Here is a 15,267-nt window from a genome sequence, read left to right as displayed (position 1 = left end):
CAGTTAAAGCCGCATTGCTCAGGCTGACTCAGCGACTCAGTGAGAGTGCAGGGCATAGCCAGATGAGACCTGGGTTTCGAGCCTGGTCCCCAGCCTCTTGCTTCCCAAGCCGATTCCCTCCAACAGTGCCCCCTTCTGGTGATTTTGGAGTAGCACACATAGGAAGGGATGGGATGGGCTTGCATGGGACTGTTTTTTTAATCCTGCTCCCGTCCTGCTCTAATACCTGTTCCCGCCCACCGATGCATTGTTTCTTGCATTTTTATCCCACTCCCCCAAAAACCTTAGATCCCATAAATCCTGCAAGAGACAGATTCCCCCAGGCCACTAAAAAAAAAAGGTTGGTTAATACATTTATAAATGGAATTCAGGAACAACTTTTACCACTAAAAGAATAAAACAAATCTCGCTTAAACCATTTTGTGATTTAGTGTTTTCCTTCAAATTGCCACACTCTGGTTTTGATTACCCAACCAATCCTGCTCACAACAAAGTACATTTTACCCACTCCCGCTGTTATGGCAGCGGGTCCTGCGGGACCCCAGTCCTGCTGCAGGGCCCTGCCTGGGACTGTCTGTGCCAGAAATATGATAATTACAGGGGAGTGTTCCAAGAGATGCTGGGGGGCGGGCGCCGCATATAATTCAGCTGTGAGAAGAGTTGGGGATTGATTGCACACCCCTATTCCCTACCACTGTGGGGAAAATGATGCATTCTTTGGTTTGATTATGAAAAGCGTTATTGCTAGAAGGAAAACAACCTTCCAGGTTCCACTCTGGGATATGTATAGAAGCTCCTTGTTCTAGGGGGCCCAAACACCCAGGGCTTCCTCCAGTCCACCAGATGTGGACAGCAAAGCCAGGGAGAATCCCGCCAGCAGGGGAGTACCCAGGGGAACAATAAACCCCCAGTCAGGCAGCCATGTGGGGCTGTTTCAATCCTGCTCAGCTTCCATGAAATTCTAAATTATGGGCCAGGTGGCCTCGCGCCATTGGCATCTGGTCATGGATTTTCCAAAAAGGAAGGAAAAACTTAAAGGAAGAGAACAGCTCTGTGTGCAGATGGGGTCAGGGGTAGCACCGCTCTCCTTCTCCCCTCTGCTCTCATTTGTATGAGCTTTAGGCAATGCTTAATCAGCCCAGCAGTGCCGGGGCTCTCAACTGCCAGGCCGAAGGTGCCGGGGCTCAGCCTTGGAAAGCTTTGGCACAAATTAAGCTCTGGCCTTAGGGACATATTCAGTCCCAGGATAACATTATGGGAGTTTGGCCCCGAGAGTCTCGGTCTTAGTATAAAATTAAGCAAACGATGAATCTGAGCCCCAGACTCCTCCCCTTGGGGTGTGGAGAACAAGATCCTGATATGGATTGGAGTAAAGATGCCATATCTCAGGGCCCCTCCATGACTCTTGAAGTGGGTCATTTGTCTGAAACGGATACATCTCAAAGGGCCCGGCTGATGCCCTAGCTACAGAATAGACACCACCCAGGCAGCTGTGTGCCGGCTTCCACACCCATGTGCCTGGAGGGACTTCAGATTCCAGTCCCGTTCACTCACTGGCCTCTCTGATGACACTGCCACAGCTGTGGTACGGGCACCTGGCCCGTCAGGAACTGATGCAACCAACCAACTCATTCGCAGTCTTCAGGGGGCAGTTAATTTCAGTCCCTACCAGGGATGTGAGCTGGTGCCCCATAGGTGAAAGGCTCCACACATCTAGCTGCCCCTTTCTCCTTTAGGCCCATCCCATTTCCTTCCATGCCACCTGCCTTGGGTTTAGCAGGCCCCGGACCAAAGCCCTCTGTAAGTCACGGCCATTTACTGCCAGCTGAAGCTTTTTGCTGCTCCGGGAAGGAAAATGCCAGTGCTAATTTTGTCTGCTCCTGAAACCTTTTCCAACCCCAGCGTGGTTGTTTTAACCATTCCACGGCACTGCATTCTAGGAGCCAGCTGGGATTAAAATTATTTTTTCTGACTAGTCTTGGTAGAAAGTGTCAGCACAGAGTCTAAGGAACCCCCAAGCTAGGAAATGCTTCTACACAATTATGCAACTATTCTTTTCTCCGCCTTGTGCATTCAGTCCCGCTCTTAAGTCTCCCTTTACATAGGCACCCAATCTCCTACGTGTTTCCACTTTAGTTACAACATGCATGTAGCCATCAGCTACAACCACTAGGTGGTCAGACTACTCTGCGTATTGAAACAGAAGTTACAACCATGTGCTTTTTAAAAGGCAAGAGGCTTGACTCCCCGCTGCTTCTACCTGGTGCTGTGATTCGCACCTGCGCAATGTGGTAGCATTTTATAGCCACATTGCACTGATCCATGTTACTGGTGTCACAAGGGGCAAAGCATGGGGAATCCAGGTTCAGCCAGGAGGAGGGTCGTAGCAACTTATTTCCCCTTCCGCGGGCAATAAATCAGAACACATTCAAAAGGAAAGCTCCATCTTGGGGAAAGGAGGCCTTTTTAACTGTCAAAGTTGCACCAGTTTAAATCAGCTTTTAAAACAAATCATACTTTTAGTTAAACCAGAGCAGCTATGAACCCAGACAAAGCCTGACGGCTCGAACAGCTATGGAGTCTGAGTGTCAGGCCAGAACGGACCTCCAGATCATCCAATCTGACCTCCTGTGTGTCACAGGCCACCAATATCTCCTAGCACCCTCCAACGAAAACCAACAACCAGAAAGGGAGCAGGGATTCAAACCAGGAATAAGAAATTATTAGGATTAGTCAGACATGCAGAAATCTCCAATGATTCCACGGGGCCAGAACCACACTGAGTCATGCAAGGAACTCCGTTCCAGTCCCCAGGTTAACACCCCCCAGGCTGTTAGAACATGGCCTTCTATTCCACTCAGACATGTCTCATAATGCTGCTCTCCATACTGGTACCTGCTCATCTTCTTCCTCAGCCTGGAGAAGAGTTTACTTTTCTTTCTGGTGGGGATGGCACACAACGATTTCCATTACCGGATAGCACAGCCATGGGGGAGCAAACGTTAAGGTGCCATGCACCAGTGAACCTGGTGCCACAGGATGATTGTATTCAAGCCGTTTCTTCTCCTAGCATCTGGGTCTGATCTATGTGCTAGATGGCAGAGCACAGGACAGGACTTCCTGTGCATGACAGGGACTTGCATGAGCACTGGCAGTGTTAAGAGATGTGAATTTCCCCTGGGGACCGTGGGGCAGATCTGCAGAAAGAGGCCGATGTGTAGAAAGCCAGATAGGCAGGGATCCATAAATAGTCTCATTTCACAGGTGGGCAAATGGAGGTTGGGAAGTTACAGTGCCACAGTGAGCCAGTGGAAGACCTGGGGTTAGAAGCCAGGAATCCTGACTCCCAGTTCCCCATTCGCCCCACCTGCACTGACACCAGCTTACACTGCTCCCTTCCATTTACACACTCAAAGCACACGGGAGTCACACCAAGCAGAATTCCTCACAAAGACAGCATGCTGACATAACAGGGGACCCGTCCCATCTCTCCACCCATCTAGATCCATTTCCTTTCACTCTCTCCATCTCCAGCCCCTGTCCCTGTGTATACAAATGAGGGGAATCATCTGCTCTTATTGCAGGCCATGATCTGCAATGAGAAAGGAAAGGGGCATTTCCCCAACTCCACCAGACAAGATTCCCCAGCAAGATGCTGAGGAGGTACTTGGAGAGATGGAAATTCCCAATTGTGTTTCCTGCCATCTGCGAAAATCTATTGTCCCGACAAAAGTTTGATGCCATCCAACCCCCTCCCTGGGTACCTGTGTGGAACAGCTCTGTTACAGGATGGGTCTGGACGCTCGGTAGAGCCCAAAAGCAATGCATCAGGAGAGAGAAGGAGAATGCTTTTCTGTTTGCAAAGATCTCCATCGCTCTGGCTCAGAGCATGTGTGGAGTGATTCAGTGGGGCAACTGGGCATGGAGGGAAAAGATGGAGCCAAGCCCATGAGTTTCTACACATTCAGGGTTTTCCATGTTTATTTTCCCTCCTAAGGGCATGAGCTCTCCTAGCCAGCCACGGTGCTCTGGGCTACAGCGGAGGGAGCTGGGCTGCCTCACATCCTACAGATGAAGCTGGAGGCTTGCCTGGGCCAGAATTGTACTGATGGAAAATCTGATTTTCTTGGAAGCTTTTGTTGGGGAGGCCTCGCTGCTGGCCAGGAGTCACAAGTATTCATAAAAATAAACAAAACGTATGTTGAGTTGTCGTTACTGCGTTCCACTGGGCCAAAGTTAAAGCATCAGCTGCCGCCTCATCCCTCTCTTGTGGTTTGTGCCTTCCATCTGAGCAGACTTCAGGAGTGTCCCAATCATTTTGATTAATCAGGACTGGGTGCCATCTGGAGGGAATCAGAGCCCCATCGCTCATGAGAGGAGATCTGCCCCGTATGACCCCATCCCAGTGGGCTGGCAGGATGGAGCTGGCTGCATTAGGAAAGGGACCAGGGAAGAAGAACCCTGTACTGCTGAGGTGGAACAGCAGCTGCATTGAAGTCAATAGCAAAACTCCCATGGGACTTGAAGGTGGCCAGGATTTCATCCCTGGTGTCTTTAGAACTGTAAGGATCTCACCTGCTCCCAGCTGAGAAAGACCCAGCACACCAGAAACCCATCCTCAAGGTATGGGGATGGGCTAGGGTTTTGCAAGGTCACTGGACTCTATGGCCAAGAGCAGACCCCAAACTTCTGTGCTGGCTACATCACAGATCTCGTTGTGCTTGGTGTGACAGACGCTCTTCTGGAAGGGAGGGGGTAGAAAAGAAGGTCTGCTACATAGCACAGGACCCATCTACCACGGGGTAGGAAATGTTCTAACACAGGAGTGCCCTATTGGGTTCATAACATCTTTTGGTAGAGGACAGAAGAGTCCGTTTCTTTTTCAGGTCCCCATGCACAATGCTGCAGTCTGGGTTGCGAAGTCTTCAGGGGGATGTCTGCTAGATGGGGAGATGGAAACACCATCTCCACCAGAAACATTTCTACTGGTCTTAAGTTTCATGGAAGTTTGTATCAACACAGGTAAAATTTGGCCTCCTACTTAGGATAACACCTTCACCTTTAAAGTTGGCGAATCATACAAACCCACTGGTACTGGGTTTTGTGTTTGCAACAAAGGGTTAAATTGGGAGGGGAAGGAATAGAGTCCACAGGGGTCCCCATAGCTGCTCTAACCTTTCAACAGCTGTCCTGGAGCAAGGCGCATAGGCTGAAGTTATCACTGATATCATGCTAACTCCCCCATATGCGGATTTGGCATTTATGTTGCATTACTGCTCACCCAGCATGTGGGATGAGCAGCAGCTGGAAGCCAGAGGCCCACATTGCTTCATCACTCACGCATTTGGATGGGAGCCAGATACAGCCTCAGCCACAGCCCGACCTTCCCACCACCTTAACTGGAAAGGCTTGAGATTTTCAGTTAACCAACAGATTTGCAGTTAATCAACGAGGACCAGATTCTGCTCACACAAAAAAAGGATCCTGTGGACACTAGCACTTTGCAGAGACTCCTGGGGCATTAGAGGTCTGATGTTCCCTAAACGCAAAGGGCAAAACTGGGTAACTGCACACAAGAGTTTGCCAACTAGAGATTTGGGTTTGGTGACCAGAGGTGGGATGGAGAGGGGGCGGTGGATAGGGGGAGATGGGACATTTTACTCTTGTCTCCGTGACTCAGAGGAGTTTTGGTCTTAGATGTGTGTCTGAGGGTGAAGCCCATGATCTGGAAGTGAAACTGTCCCTCTGTGCAGCCTGACCCGCAATGAGAAGCACTGGGTGGGTCAGTTCTGCATCTTGGGCGTGGAATGATCTATTGAGAGCCACTAGGTGACCACCACATAGGATGAGGAAGGAGAACTGAATGCAGATAAAAATCAATTCACTCTCCCCTGTAAGAGACATTGCCACAGAGGCCTCCCACCTGCTCCTTCAACGTCTGCAGAGGAAAGCGCATCGCTCCAACGGTGACTCACCTTGGCTGTGCTTTAATGGGGAAGGCGTTGCTCGAGTACTGCTTGTCTAAGTTCATCAGGACATCGTTGAGGTTTTGGTTCAACTGTAAAAAGAAGAGAACCCTAAGAAGCAGGTGGGGAACAGGCTGGCTAGCCAAGGCAGAGACCTTCATCAGGACCATGATGCCCCAGGAGAAGGCACACTGCTGGTGAAACTGGGCCCACCTTCGTTCCGGCCCCTCCTTGGCCACCCCCTTTTAACGGAAACAATCTGGAAGCACTAAAGTAATCCACGCATTCTTTAAAGTTCCAAACCATGAAGTGCCACCAGCACCCCCTAAGGAGCTTGTGTGTCTGATTTACCAACTACCCTGCTCAGGTCTTCTCTATTTCCTGCCTTTCTGCAACCTCCCCGATACTACCAGGGACCTCTGCATGAAGCCTCGAACCTCATCTGTGTCGACACCAGAGGTTACTACTATGAAATGGCTGAGTCACAAACAAAATTACAGGCCAAAGTCACCATTTGCACTAAGATCCCACTCCATCAATGTCAATGGTATTGCACCCTCCATGCCAGCAATTAATTTGATCCTACAGCTCTAATAAGAAGCAGATTACTTAAGGAACAAAAGGTCCTGGTTTCCTGCATGTGTCCCCAAACAAAAAAACTGGGGAAGAGACCTGTAAAACATGTGACACAGGAGGAGGATTCTCTCTAAACTAGTGGTCCTCCCCCCTTTACTGCGGTCCGCCCCCCCTCGCCCCCCAGGAGCCAAGGCTGGGAGTGGGGACATGGCTCCAGGGATGGGGATGCAGACAGGGGTAAGGGAGCCAAGACTGGGGGTGCAGCTAGGGGTGGGGCTGGCACCAGGAATGAAGCCCTGGCCAGGGGCCAAGGCTGGAGGGAGGCAGGGAGCGGAGCTGCGGCTGTGCCATGGTGGGTGCCATGGCCGGGCATGGGGCCAGGAAGTGGGGCCATGGCTGGGGCCGGAGCAGAGCTGGGGACAGAGCGGAGCTAGTGGTTTGTAGCATTACTGTAGAACACTGGCATATTTTTGTAAGGGTCCCTGTGAAGTATCAGCAGAACTTGATGCTAATGTTTAAATCACGCCAGCCATTTCCTCACTGTGAGTAGTTACCTCTGGGAATTTAACAACCATAATGTTGCTTGTTGCTTAGCTGCTGTATTGTTGCCCGGACTACAGATGGAGAACAGAAGTATCTGTTTTCACTTGGGCTCCCTGTCTCCTCATAAAAGATAGCAGGATGTATAGGGAATGTATAAATCATGTGGGCAACGCACAAGCCTGGAGGACTCCGGGAGTTATTTCAAATCTGTTTAAGTTAAATGAAAACAAAAATTCTGGATGAAAGTCATTGTGTTGGCCTTGCCACTGACTACCCACCCCTCAGACCTCTTCAGGGCCTGGCTAGGGCAGCTACAGAACAAGCATGGAGCAACTAAGCCATCTGCTCCTTGAGACACTCCTTAGGGCACTGAAGGTTTACCACAGATGGCACCTTTGCTACCAGTTTATTCATTTTAGTAAGTGAAACTCTTTACCCAAAAGTTTGTAGGTGCTGAATCAGACAGGCTTCATTCATTGCTTCTTTGACTCCATGTGGGATCCCCTGATTTTAGGGGGAATATGCCCCAATCAACAATACTCCCAGCTGAAACTTGTAAGATCCCCTGCAGCGACCAGATGGCTATTTAAATAGGGATGTTACGACTGTAAAGCCATCAGGACAAGCACTGGCTTCTTGTACAGCCCTGGGTGCATTTGCTGCACTGCACAAGTGTCTGTTAATGATAATAGCACGGCAAATGAAAAAAAGGGCCAGCAACCTTACCTTGCTCATTTCTTTATGGAAGTTCTCTTCTAGGCCTGCTATACTCTGGAATGTGTTGACATAGAAACCAACACGACTGCCAAATGAAAACAGAGCAAGAGTTAGTGGATACATGTGGCTCTTCCAAGATCGGTGGACTTGATTTGCTTTGCTAACCCCTCCCCCGCACACACACACAATGCATTTCACAGTTAAGCTGCGCTTTCTCACCGTCCTAACAGCAGTGTAGGTCAGGAAGTCCCCAGACAGCCCTGTGGGCTGGAGCGACTGTTTTGCTTTGCTGCCATGTGGGACACACTAGTTACGGAATAAACCAGGCCACTGGGGCAGGAGATGGCTGGTTCTAGCAGAAAGGGAGAAGACTTTTTGTGGTGGACCCACCCCACGCCATCCTCCAGAGTGGCACTGGCCATGGACCAACACCCCCACATCCTCCCTTCTGGAAAAAGATGCCACAGTAACCTCTGGGGGAAAACCAAGAGGGTTGAGCAGGGAAGCCCCAGAACTCGGGCAAGCTTTAGGGGCCTGGTCCCAGACACATTCACTGGGTGACTCCCAAATCTAGTGACTTGAGTCAACCCAAGAGAAGTGCTGCCCTGCCAGCTGGGTTTTCTGCTCTGAAGAAGGGGCGCGACCCACCGTCCCTTACACGTGGGGCGCGTCTCTCTGCTGACGGGGCAGAGACAGCTCGAGCTGCAGAGGGGGGCTGAGCCCTGAGAAACAGGAGCTCGGCCAGATGATGCTCTCCCAGCAATTCGTAACAGAGGACAATTAACTGGAGTAGCTTGTCACCACCCAGGTGGAGGGGCACACACGCGCAAACACAGCCTGGACTGCTGGGCAGTGAGGTTAGCAGGTGGCAAAGAATGACCCAATGCCCCCACAATCAGGTGTTCAGTGATGGTGCGTGGCTCAAATGGCATTGTCACCCCTCATACAGTGTGGGTCGGTGCAGCAGATCCATCCTTCTCAGGGGAGAGATGTTGACGGAAATGTTTCATCTCCGCTAGTGACCAGCGGAGAGAGGAAGTAGAGCGGGATGGTGCAGAGGAGATAGCTGTGCTCACCTATCACAGCCGGGGAAGCCTTAGGAATAAGCTACACAGCCAGAACACTAGAGACAAACTATAAGGCCCATCAGGATTTTGCTTTCATCCCGCTGATGCCTGCTCTCCCCTCCTCCTGTCCTCCCTCTGCCCCCACCAGCCTTGCCCTAGAGGACTCCATTTTAAAAATCAGAAATCGGGACACTTCTGAGTGGACTTTGCCTGCACTTGACCCTGACATTCCCCTCCCCAAACATCAGCTCTCCTTCCTCATTCATCCCCTGGCCTCCACCAGGATTTCTCCGAGCGCCCCTCGTCTCCGTGGCTGCAATCCCTGTACAGCAAACGTACAATCCACTGGTCTCCCTTTACTGCCTGCCTGTTTCCCTGTGTCCAGCCTCCCTTGGGAGCCGAGCACCCTGGGGCAGCCAGCTGGGTCCCTGCTGTGCAGCAGAGTTGGAGAGTCTGGGACTCAGACGCCAGGGAAAGGACTTGCCAGCCAGAGCCACGCGTGGGGGCTCAGTGCCTAAGGGCACACTGCAAAGAAAATCCGGCAGCGCTGAGCTGGGGTCAGTTGCCTCGGGCTACGGGACTGAAAATAGCAGCGTAGATGCTCCTGGCTGGGCTGCAGCCCAGGCTGTGAAATCCAGCGAAGGGTGACAGTCTCGCAGCTCAGGCGCCAGCCTGAGTGGGAACGTCCACTCTGCTGGTTTTAGCCCCGTAGCCCAAGCCCCGCACACTCGAGTCCATTAACCCGGAGTCTGTAACTGCCGTGGATTTTTCTTTGCAGTGTAGAAGAGCCCTAAATCCCCTTCCCCACTATGTCGCCAGCATATTGAAGCTCTCCCTAGGCAGATTTTCAAGACCCCTACTACCCGTTGTACCACTTTGCCCCACTGAAACAAAACATGCAAAATTAATGACCCCCCCGCCATGCCCTAATGTGCTATGTAATTTATGGACAGCCCCTAAAAACAACACACACTGGGTGGCTACTGTGTTCCTGGAAGATCTGGGGACGGCAGGGTCTTGGAAACAGGATGGGGGTGGCTTCTGTGAATGCTAGAAGAGGCCTCAAGAGCTGGGACGCACCCAGAAATCCAGGGCAGAGTGTTACCCTCAACCCAGGCCCTCCTTCACACCGATGGGGAGCTAATCACAGTAACGACCTCCCTAAGGGGCAAATGGCCTCTGGCGGCCGCCCTCGGGCACTCACCTATTCCATAGTGAAGGCAGCTCCTCCTGCAGATCGAGGTTCATCTCCTCAAACACCTTCTGAGCTTTCACCAGCTCTTCTTCCGCCTTCACAACAGAGACGGGACAAGTCAGCACCCACCCAGCTCCGTGCAGCGCAAGGCATTCGTTGCTTCCCTGGCCAGTTGGAGAGACCAGGCAAGGGAGAGCCCCCGCACCACACTGGTCTTGCTGAACCCCTTTAGCGGCAGCCTGGGGTAATTCTCTGCTGAGGACAAGGGGTCTAGTTCTCCTCTTACTTACCCACCTTTTATGTGGTGCCACTCCCCAAATGGACTGCCAAGAGGCAAGATCAGACAGCAGTGGGTGTACCTCAGCCTAGCTCCATGGACGGCAATGGTGCTAAGCCAGCTGGACACCCCGCTCCAGCTTTGAACCCCCTGTGCACAGGGAGAATCGAAGACACAGGGCTCTGCATTGCCAGAGCAAGAGCTTAAATCAGCTGATGAGGAATCCTCCGTCACGGGGGAACCCTCTACAGATGCAAAGTACTGGGGGCAGGGCAGGCGCACCCAGCGGATCCCTGCCTGGCAGAGTGCTGCTGAGCAGTGGCCAGCGTAGGAGCAAGGCTGGATTGGGCTCAGCAGGGAGATGGCTCTGAGCAGCAAGGACAGGCTTTCACAGCCATGGAGCCACAGTCTGGAGACAGCAGCCAGGATGGCAGCTAAAACCGGTGCCGATGAGCCGTGGGCCACACATACCAGCCCAGGGAATCTAGACTCCTACACTGGGGTCTGATCAAGGTTTTAACTCCAGCATCCAGACCAGCAGCCTGCTCTGCCCTTTGGCCTGCTGTCTGGGTGAATCCCCCTATCTCCCATTGCCAGCACCAAGGAGCCCATGACCAGGGCAAGAATTCTGGCATAATGCAGAGATACAAGACTCTCATGGCTCCTACTGCAAACAGCACAAGTCAGAACCAGGGACGTCCACCGCCCCACACACCTCAAGTCAGCACCGGGCATGCCCACCACCCCCTTCACCCTCCCTCCAATACAGCAGTGGACACACACACCACCCCCTACTCCCCTCCCAAGTCAGCACCGGGCACACACCCTCTCCTCTCCAGTGCAGCACCGGGCACACCCACCATCTCCGTACTGCGTGCCCCCACTCCGAGTCAGCACCGGGCACGCCCACCTCCCTAAACTCCCCCGAGTCAGCACCGGGCACACCCACCACCACCCTACCCCCCTCCCCCTGTGTCAGCACTAGCCATGCCCACCTCTCTACACCCACCCTAAGTCAGCACCAGGCACATCCACACCCCACTCCTCCCACCGTCCCTCTTCCTCCCTTCAAGGCCCTGTACCGTGAACGTTCCAGTTTCAATGTTTCCATTCTCTGCCTCGCCCCTGCCCACGTGGTGGGGAGAGAGAACAGCGAATCCCTGGAGTAACCACCCCACAGCACAGCCTAACAGGAAGGCCAGCACAAGCTGCTGTTTATATTAAATACAATAGCAGGAACGTCCAATGCCACAGGGCTCTCCAGCCTGTGTGCAAATCCAGCCCCCACAGGGGCCCGCTCTCTCTGCCTTCCTATTGCCACAGGAACCTTCGGAACTGGAGGCTGGCTTCCTGCCCCTTCCAAGAGACAAGGGACAGACATCGCCAGGAGAAGATCTGCTCTGCTCTGCAATGGGATTAATAGAGGAAACCCGGCTTTAGGCAGCATTGGGCTCTCTGTCTCAAGGACGGGCATGCACACAAACCAGATTAATGGGGGAGGGTGGAGGGGCAGTCAGGAAAGGAGACATACTGGCCTGCTACGTGGCAGACCCAGGTCCGATTTCTGGTCTCCTGCTTCCCTGGCCGGGGGAACTAGCAGAGGAAGGGCTCAGGGTCTCTCAGTCTAGCCCCCACCCAACTTTCAGAAGTCACCAGCCCTCAGCAGAAGCCTGGAGTGATGTCCTCAGTGCTCAAGGTCAGAGAACAAGGGGTTCCTGCCAGAGGAGAGACAGCTGGGTACTGGAAGAAATGCCCATCTTGGCCTGTCTGTGAAATGGTGGGTCTCTAACAGAGATATGGAGCCACTCCAAGGAAGGCACAGAGCAACGGAAGTGACACCTGTCTTTCTTGCGCACTGGCATTTAGACAAACCCACCATTTACTGTGGGCTTGCAAAAAATGAACCCCCTCCTAAACAGAGATGCCGCTTTATGCAATGCAGAAGGGCAGAGGACAGGATCAGGAGGGTCTCTTCTGGCCTTAACATCTATCAGGGCACGAATGTTTCTGATCCATTCACTCAAAAGGAAAAAACTAGTGAAGTCACCTTTTAAATGTGCCCCCTTTCATTTCCACACCCAGGCTTGAACCGTAGTCAGGAGTTCAAATCCCCAGAGGCGAAGATCCCCATTAAACGCTGTTTGTTTTTCAGTAGCCCCATTGCATAATGAAGGAAATGACATGGTCCCTCCCTCAGGTTTATCCGTTCTCCAGGCCGAAGGACCCAGAAAGCAATCCTGTGCGGATCTGTGAGTATTGGGACAGCCCAAAGCACAGCCACTAAAAGCCCGCAGGCAGCGTTCACTCTAGAAACGTGAGGGAAGAGGGATCCATGCAGCTCAGAGCTATGGCTAGGGCTCCGTTGTGGATATCTCAAATCCCTTTGCTGTTCCCAGTGATAGAGCTAGATTCATTTCTCTCGTGCTCTGGCCAAGCCAATGGTATATGGTCCCCGGGATCCAGCTCTATGCAGAATTTATTTTGGTTGGATGCAGCAGGCCTGATTCTGTGCAGTGCTGAGCGTCTCCTCACAGCTGTCCTCAACTCCCACTGCCATCAGTTCCACCGTTATCCCCATGTTACAGGTAGGGAAGAGAGGGAACGTCTACACTGCACATTACGGGCCAGACTCTGAGTCAGGTTTGAGCCCGAGCCCAGCTTCCGTCCACACACATCTCAGTCTGACTCGATTCAGTAAGCACTCAGGGCCTGGATTCTAGGACCCTGACAGGGGGGTGGGTCAGAGTCCAAGTCCCGCTGAGAGGCAGGTCCAAGCCCTGTCATTTTGCAGTGTGGAGGCAGCTCAAGCTGCAGACCTGAGTCAGAAGGTCTGTGCAGTGTAGTATGGACATGTTCGCACAGCTGCAAGACCCCAGTGCAGCAATTGTAAACCCAGACTTACAATGCAGTACGGATGCTTAAGCACAGGCTTAGAAACACGGAGTCCACAAGCCCGGGTCCCACACACCCAGGCTAATGTGGAGTAGAGAGTCCAAGGCACAGATGTTCAAAGGTATTTAGGCACCTCTCTCTCACTGAACTCCCTTTTTGATTTCGGCATGCAGGCTCTGGGCCTAAGTGACTTGTCCAAGGCAACACAGGAAGCAGTGTCAGAGCAGAAAACTAAACCCAGGTCTCTCAAGTCCCAGGCTAGATCCTAACCCATAGGCCATCCTTCCTCTCTGGGGAACCAGAGGGGCACACCGCTCAGTTAGCTAGTTACTCGCTGGCTGATGGGACGGACCACCAGAAACACTGTTCTGCTGGAGCTACAGATCACCAAGGACACTGCGGCTTAGACAGGAGTCAGCGTTTCAGTGGAGCTAAGAAGCAGCAGGAATTTGCTGCTCTAAGTGGTTTCCTTTTTTGTTCCAAATGGGAGAGAGAGTCACCAGAATGCTACAGTGTAACTCGCTTACACCCCCTAAGAGGAAACCTCCCGAGCGTTCACAAGAAACTCCCACTATTTTCTATCTGTTAAAGGCCAGGCAGGTTGGTTATTTGAAAGATTAATTGTCAACTCATCTTTATATTAGAAATCAAAAGGGCTTGCCCAGTCTTAGTCTCCCCACAAAAACAGAGCAGACAATTAGGGAGATTGTGACATAACACGAGATTGCACGATGAGCAATTGGCAGGAGAACAGATTTTTACTCAGGCTGTTTAACGTTCTGGGGTTTGATAGCTTTATGCTGATTCCTTTGATTATGGACTGAGAAACTTCCCTCTCCAGTTGTGTAGCCTCCAAAGAAGCTTCCACCAATTCTCTCTTTTCCCTGGTATTTCTCAGCAGAAAAACAAGCCTAAAGAAACCTTTCAGGCCTTTAGACATCACCAAGAAGCAAAAAAAGTGTACAATTTTTCCTCCTTTGTAATTACCCTAAAGGTGACCTGCAATCTTCTCCATTAGCTAATACTCAGTTTATGTGGCACTCCAGCGTTTTTATTGGCCAGTATCATATCAGTACAATCAGAAATTGGCTGTGAAAGCTCCCAGGTATTTTGAAGTGTAGCCTGTCATAGGTAAACAGTGATTCATTCACTGATCAGGAATGTGAGGGAGCATTTGAATGAAAGCAGATGAGATCACTAGGAATGTATGAGTAGGTATGTAGGTTTCTCGGAATCAGAACAATGACTTAATGTCCTCCTCCCATTCAGAGTATTTGTTTTCCTTCCTCCCTAGCACAGTCCTCCTGTCCGTCTGGTCCTACTGTAGGTCCCTGAGATTCAGATGCTCAAAAGGTACTTAGGAAATGTTTTAAATGGAAGTTAGGTGCCTACAGACCTTTGAGGATCCGGGTCTGAGTATTTCCATGAAACAGTCACCATGGAAGATTCCACCACGAAAGCAAGTTTCTCCTTCCTACTCCCCAAGCAAGGAGTGGAAGAATCCAATTTCAATAACTATAGTTTCATCGACCTCACTTACTGAACTCCTTCCCTGTAGGTTCTCAAACCTAAATAATACCTGGGAAAACCCTGCTTTCAGGCAGCCCCAGGGCCTACAACTTGACGGTATTCAGTCTAGTGCTGGATGTACCTCTTGCATCCATTTCTAATCCAAACCAGACCGGACCTCTGAGGCCTTGGGAGATTCTCTCAGCACTTGTTCTATAAATGAATAGTTTCAAATCTGCATTTTTGGATCTCACCCTGGGAAAGTTTTGCAACTAATTTGTACAAAATGTATAAACCACTTCTGCTTTTTGCTGTGATATTTTGCATCCAGCTTTACTGAATGGCAGAAATTCACAAGGCATCTTCTTAAGGTTTCTATTTTTAACCATAAAATCTGCTTCTCATTTAGGAAAAAAAAGCTACTAGAGGAACTGGATGGGATCTTTTGTCCCAGCCCCATTCTACACCCCTTGCCCCAGTGTTCACTTCATGGGGTAAAGCCAGTGGCAGATCAATGCATGGGCC

The 15,267-nt window shown here is 51.3% G+C and overlaps 1 protein-coding gene across 7 annotated transcripts in view; it reads right to left on the bottom strand.

Moving 5' to 3' along the window:
* BIN1 (bridging integrator 1) overlaps positions 1-15,267 on the bottom strand; it is a 151,192-nt gene that overhangs the window by 38,571 nt on the left and 97,354 nt on the right. For all 7 annotated transcript variants that reach the window (XM_074967052.1, XM_074967053.1, XM_074967055.1 and 4 more), the window contains 3 exons: positions 10,074-10,159; positions 7,812-7,887; positions 5,976-6,058 (listed from right to left, as the gene is read on the bottom strand). In XM_074967052.1, coding sequence (XP_074823153.1) covers positions 5,976-6,058; positions 7,812-7,887; positions 10,074-10,159 — 245 coding nt within the window. The remainder of the gene's footprint in view (positions 1-5,975; positions 6,059-7,811; positions 7,888-10,073; positions 10,160-15,267) is intronic.

Source organism: Natator depressus, chromosome 11, assembly GCF_965152275.1.
Source record: "Natator depressus isolate rNatDep1 chromosome 11, rNatDep2.hap1, whole genome shotgun sequence".
NCBI classification, from domain to species: domain Eukaryota; kingdom Metazoa; phylum Chordata; order Testudines; family Cheloniidae; genus Natator; species Natator depressus.
This window is presented reverse-complemented; position numbering and strand designations above follow the sequence as displayed.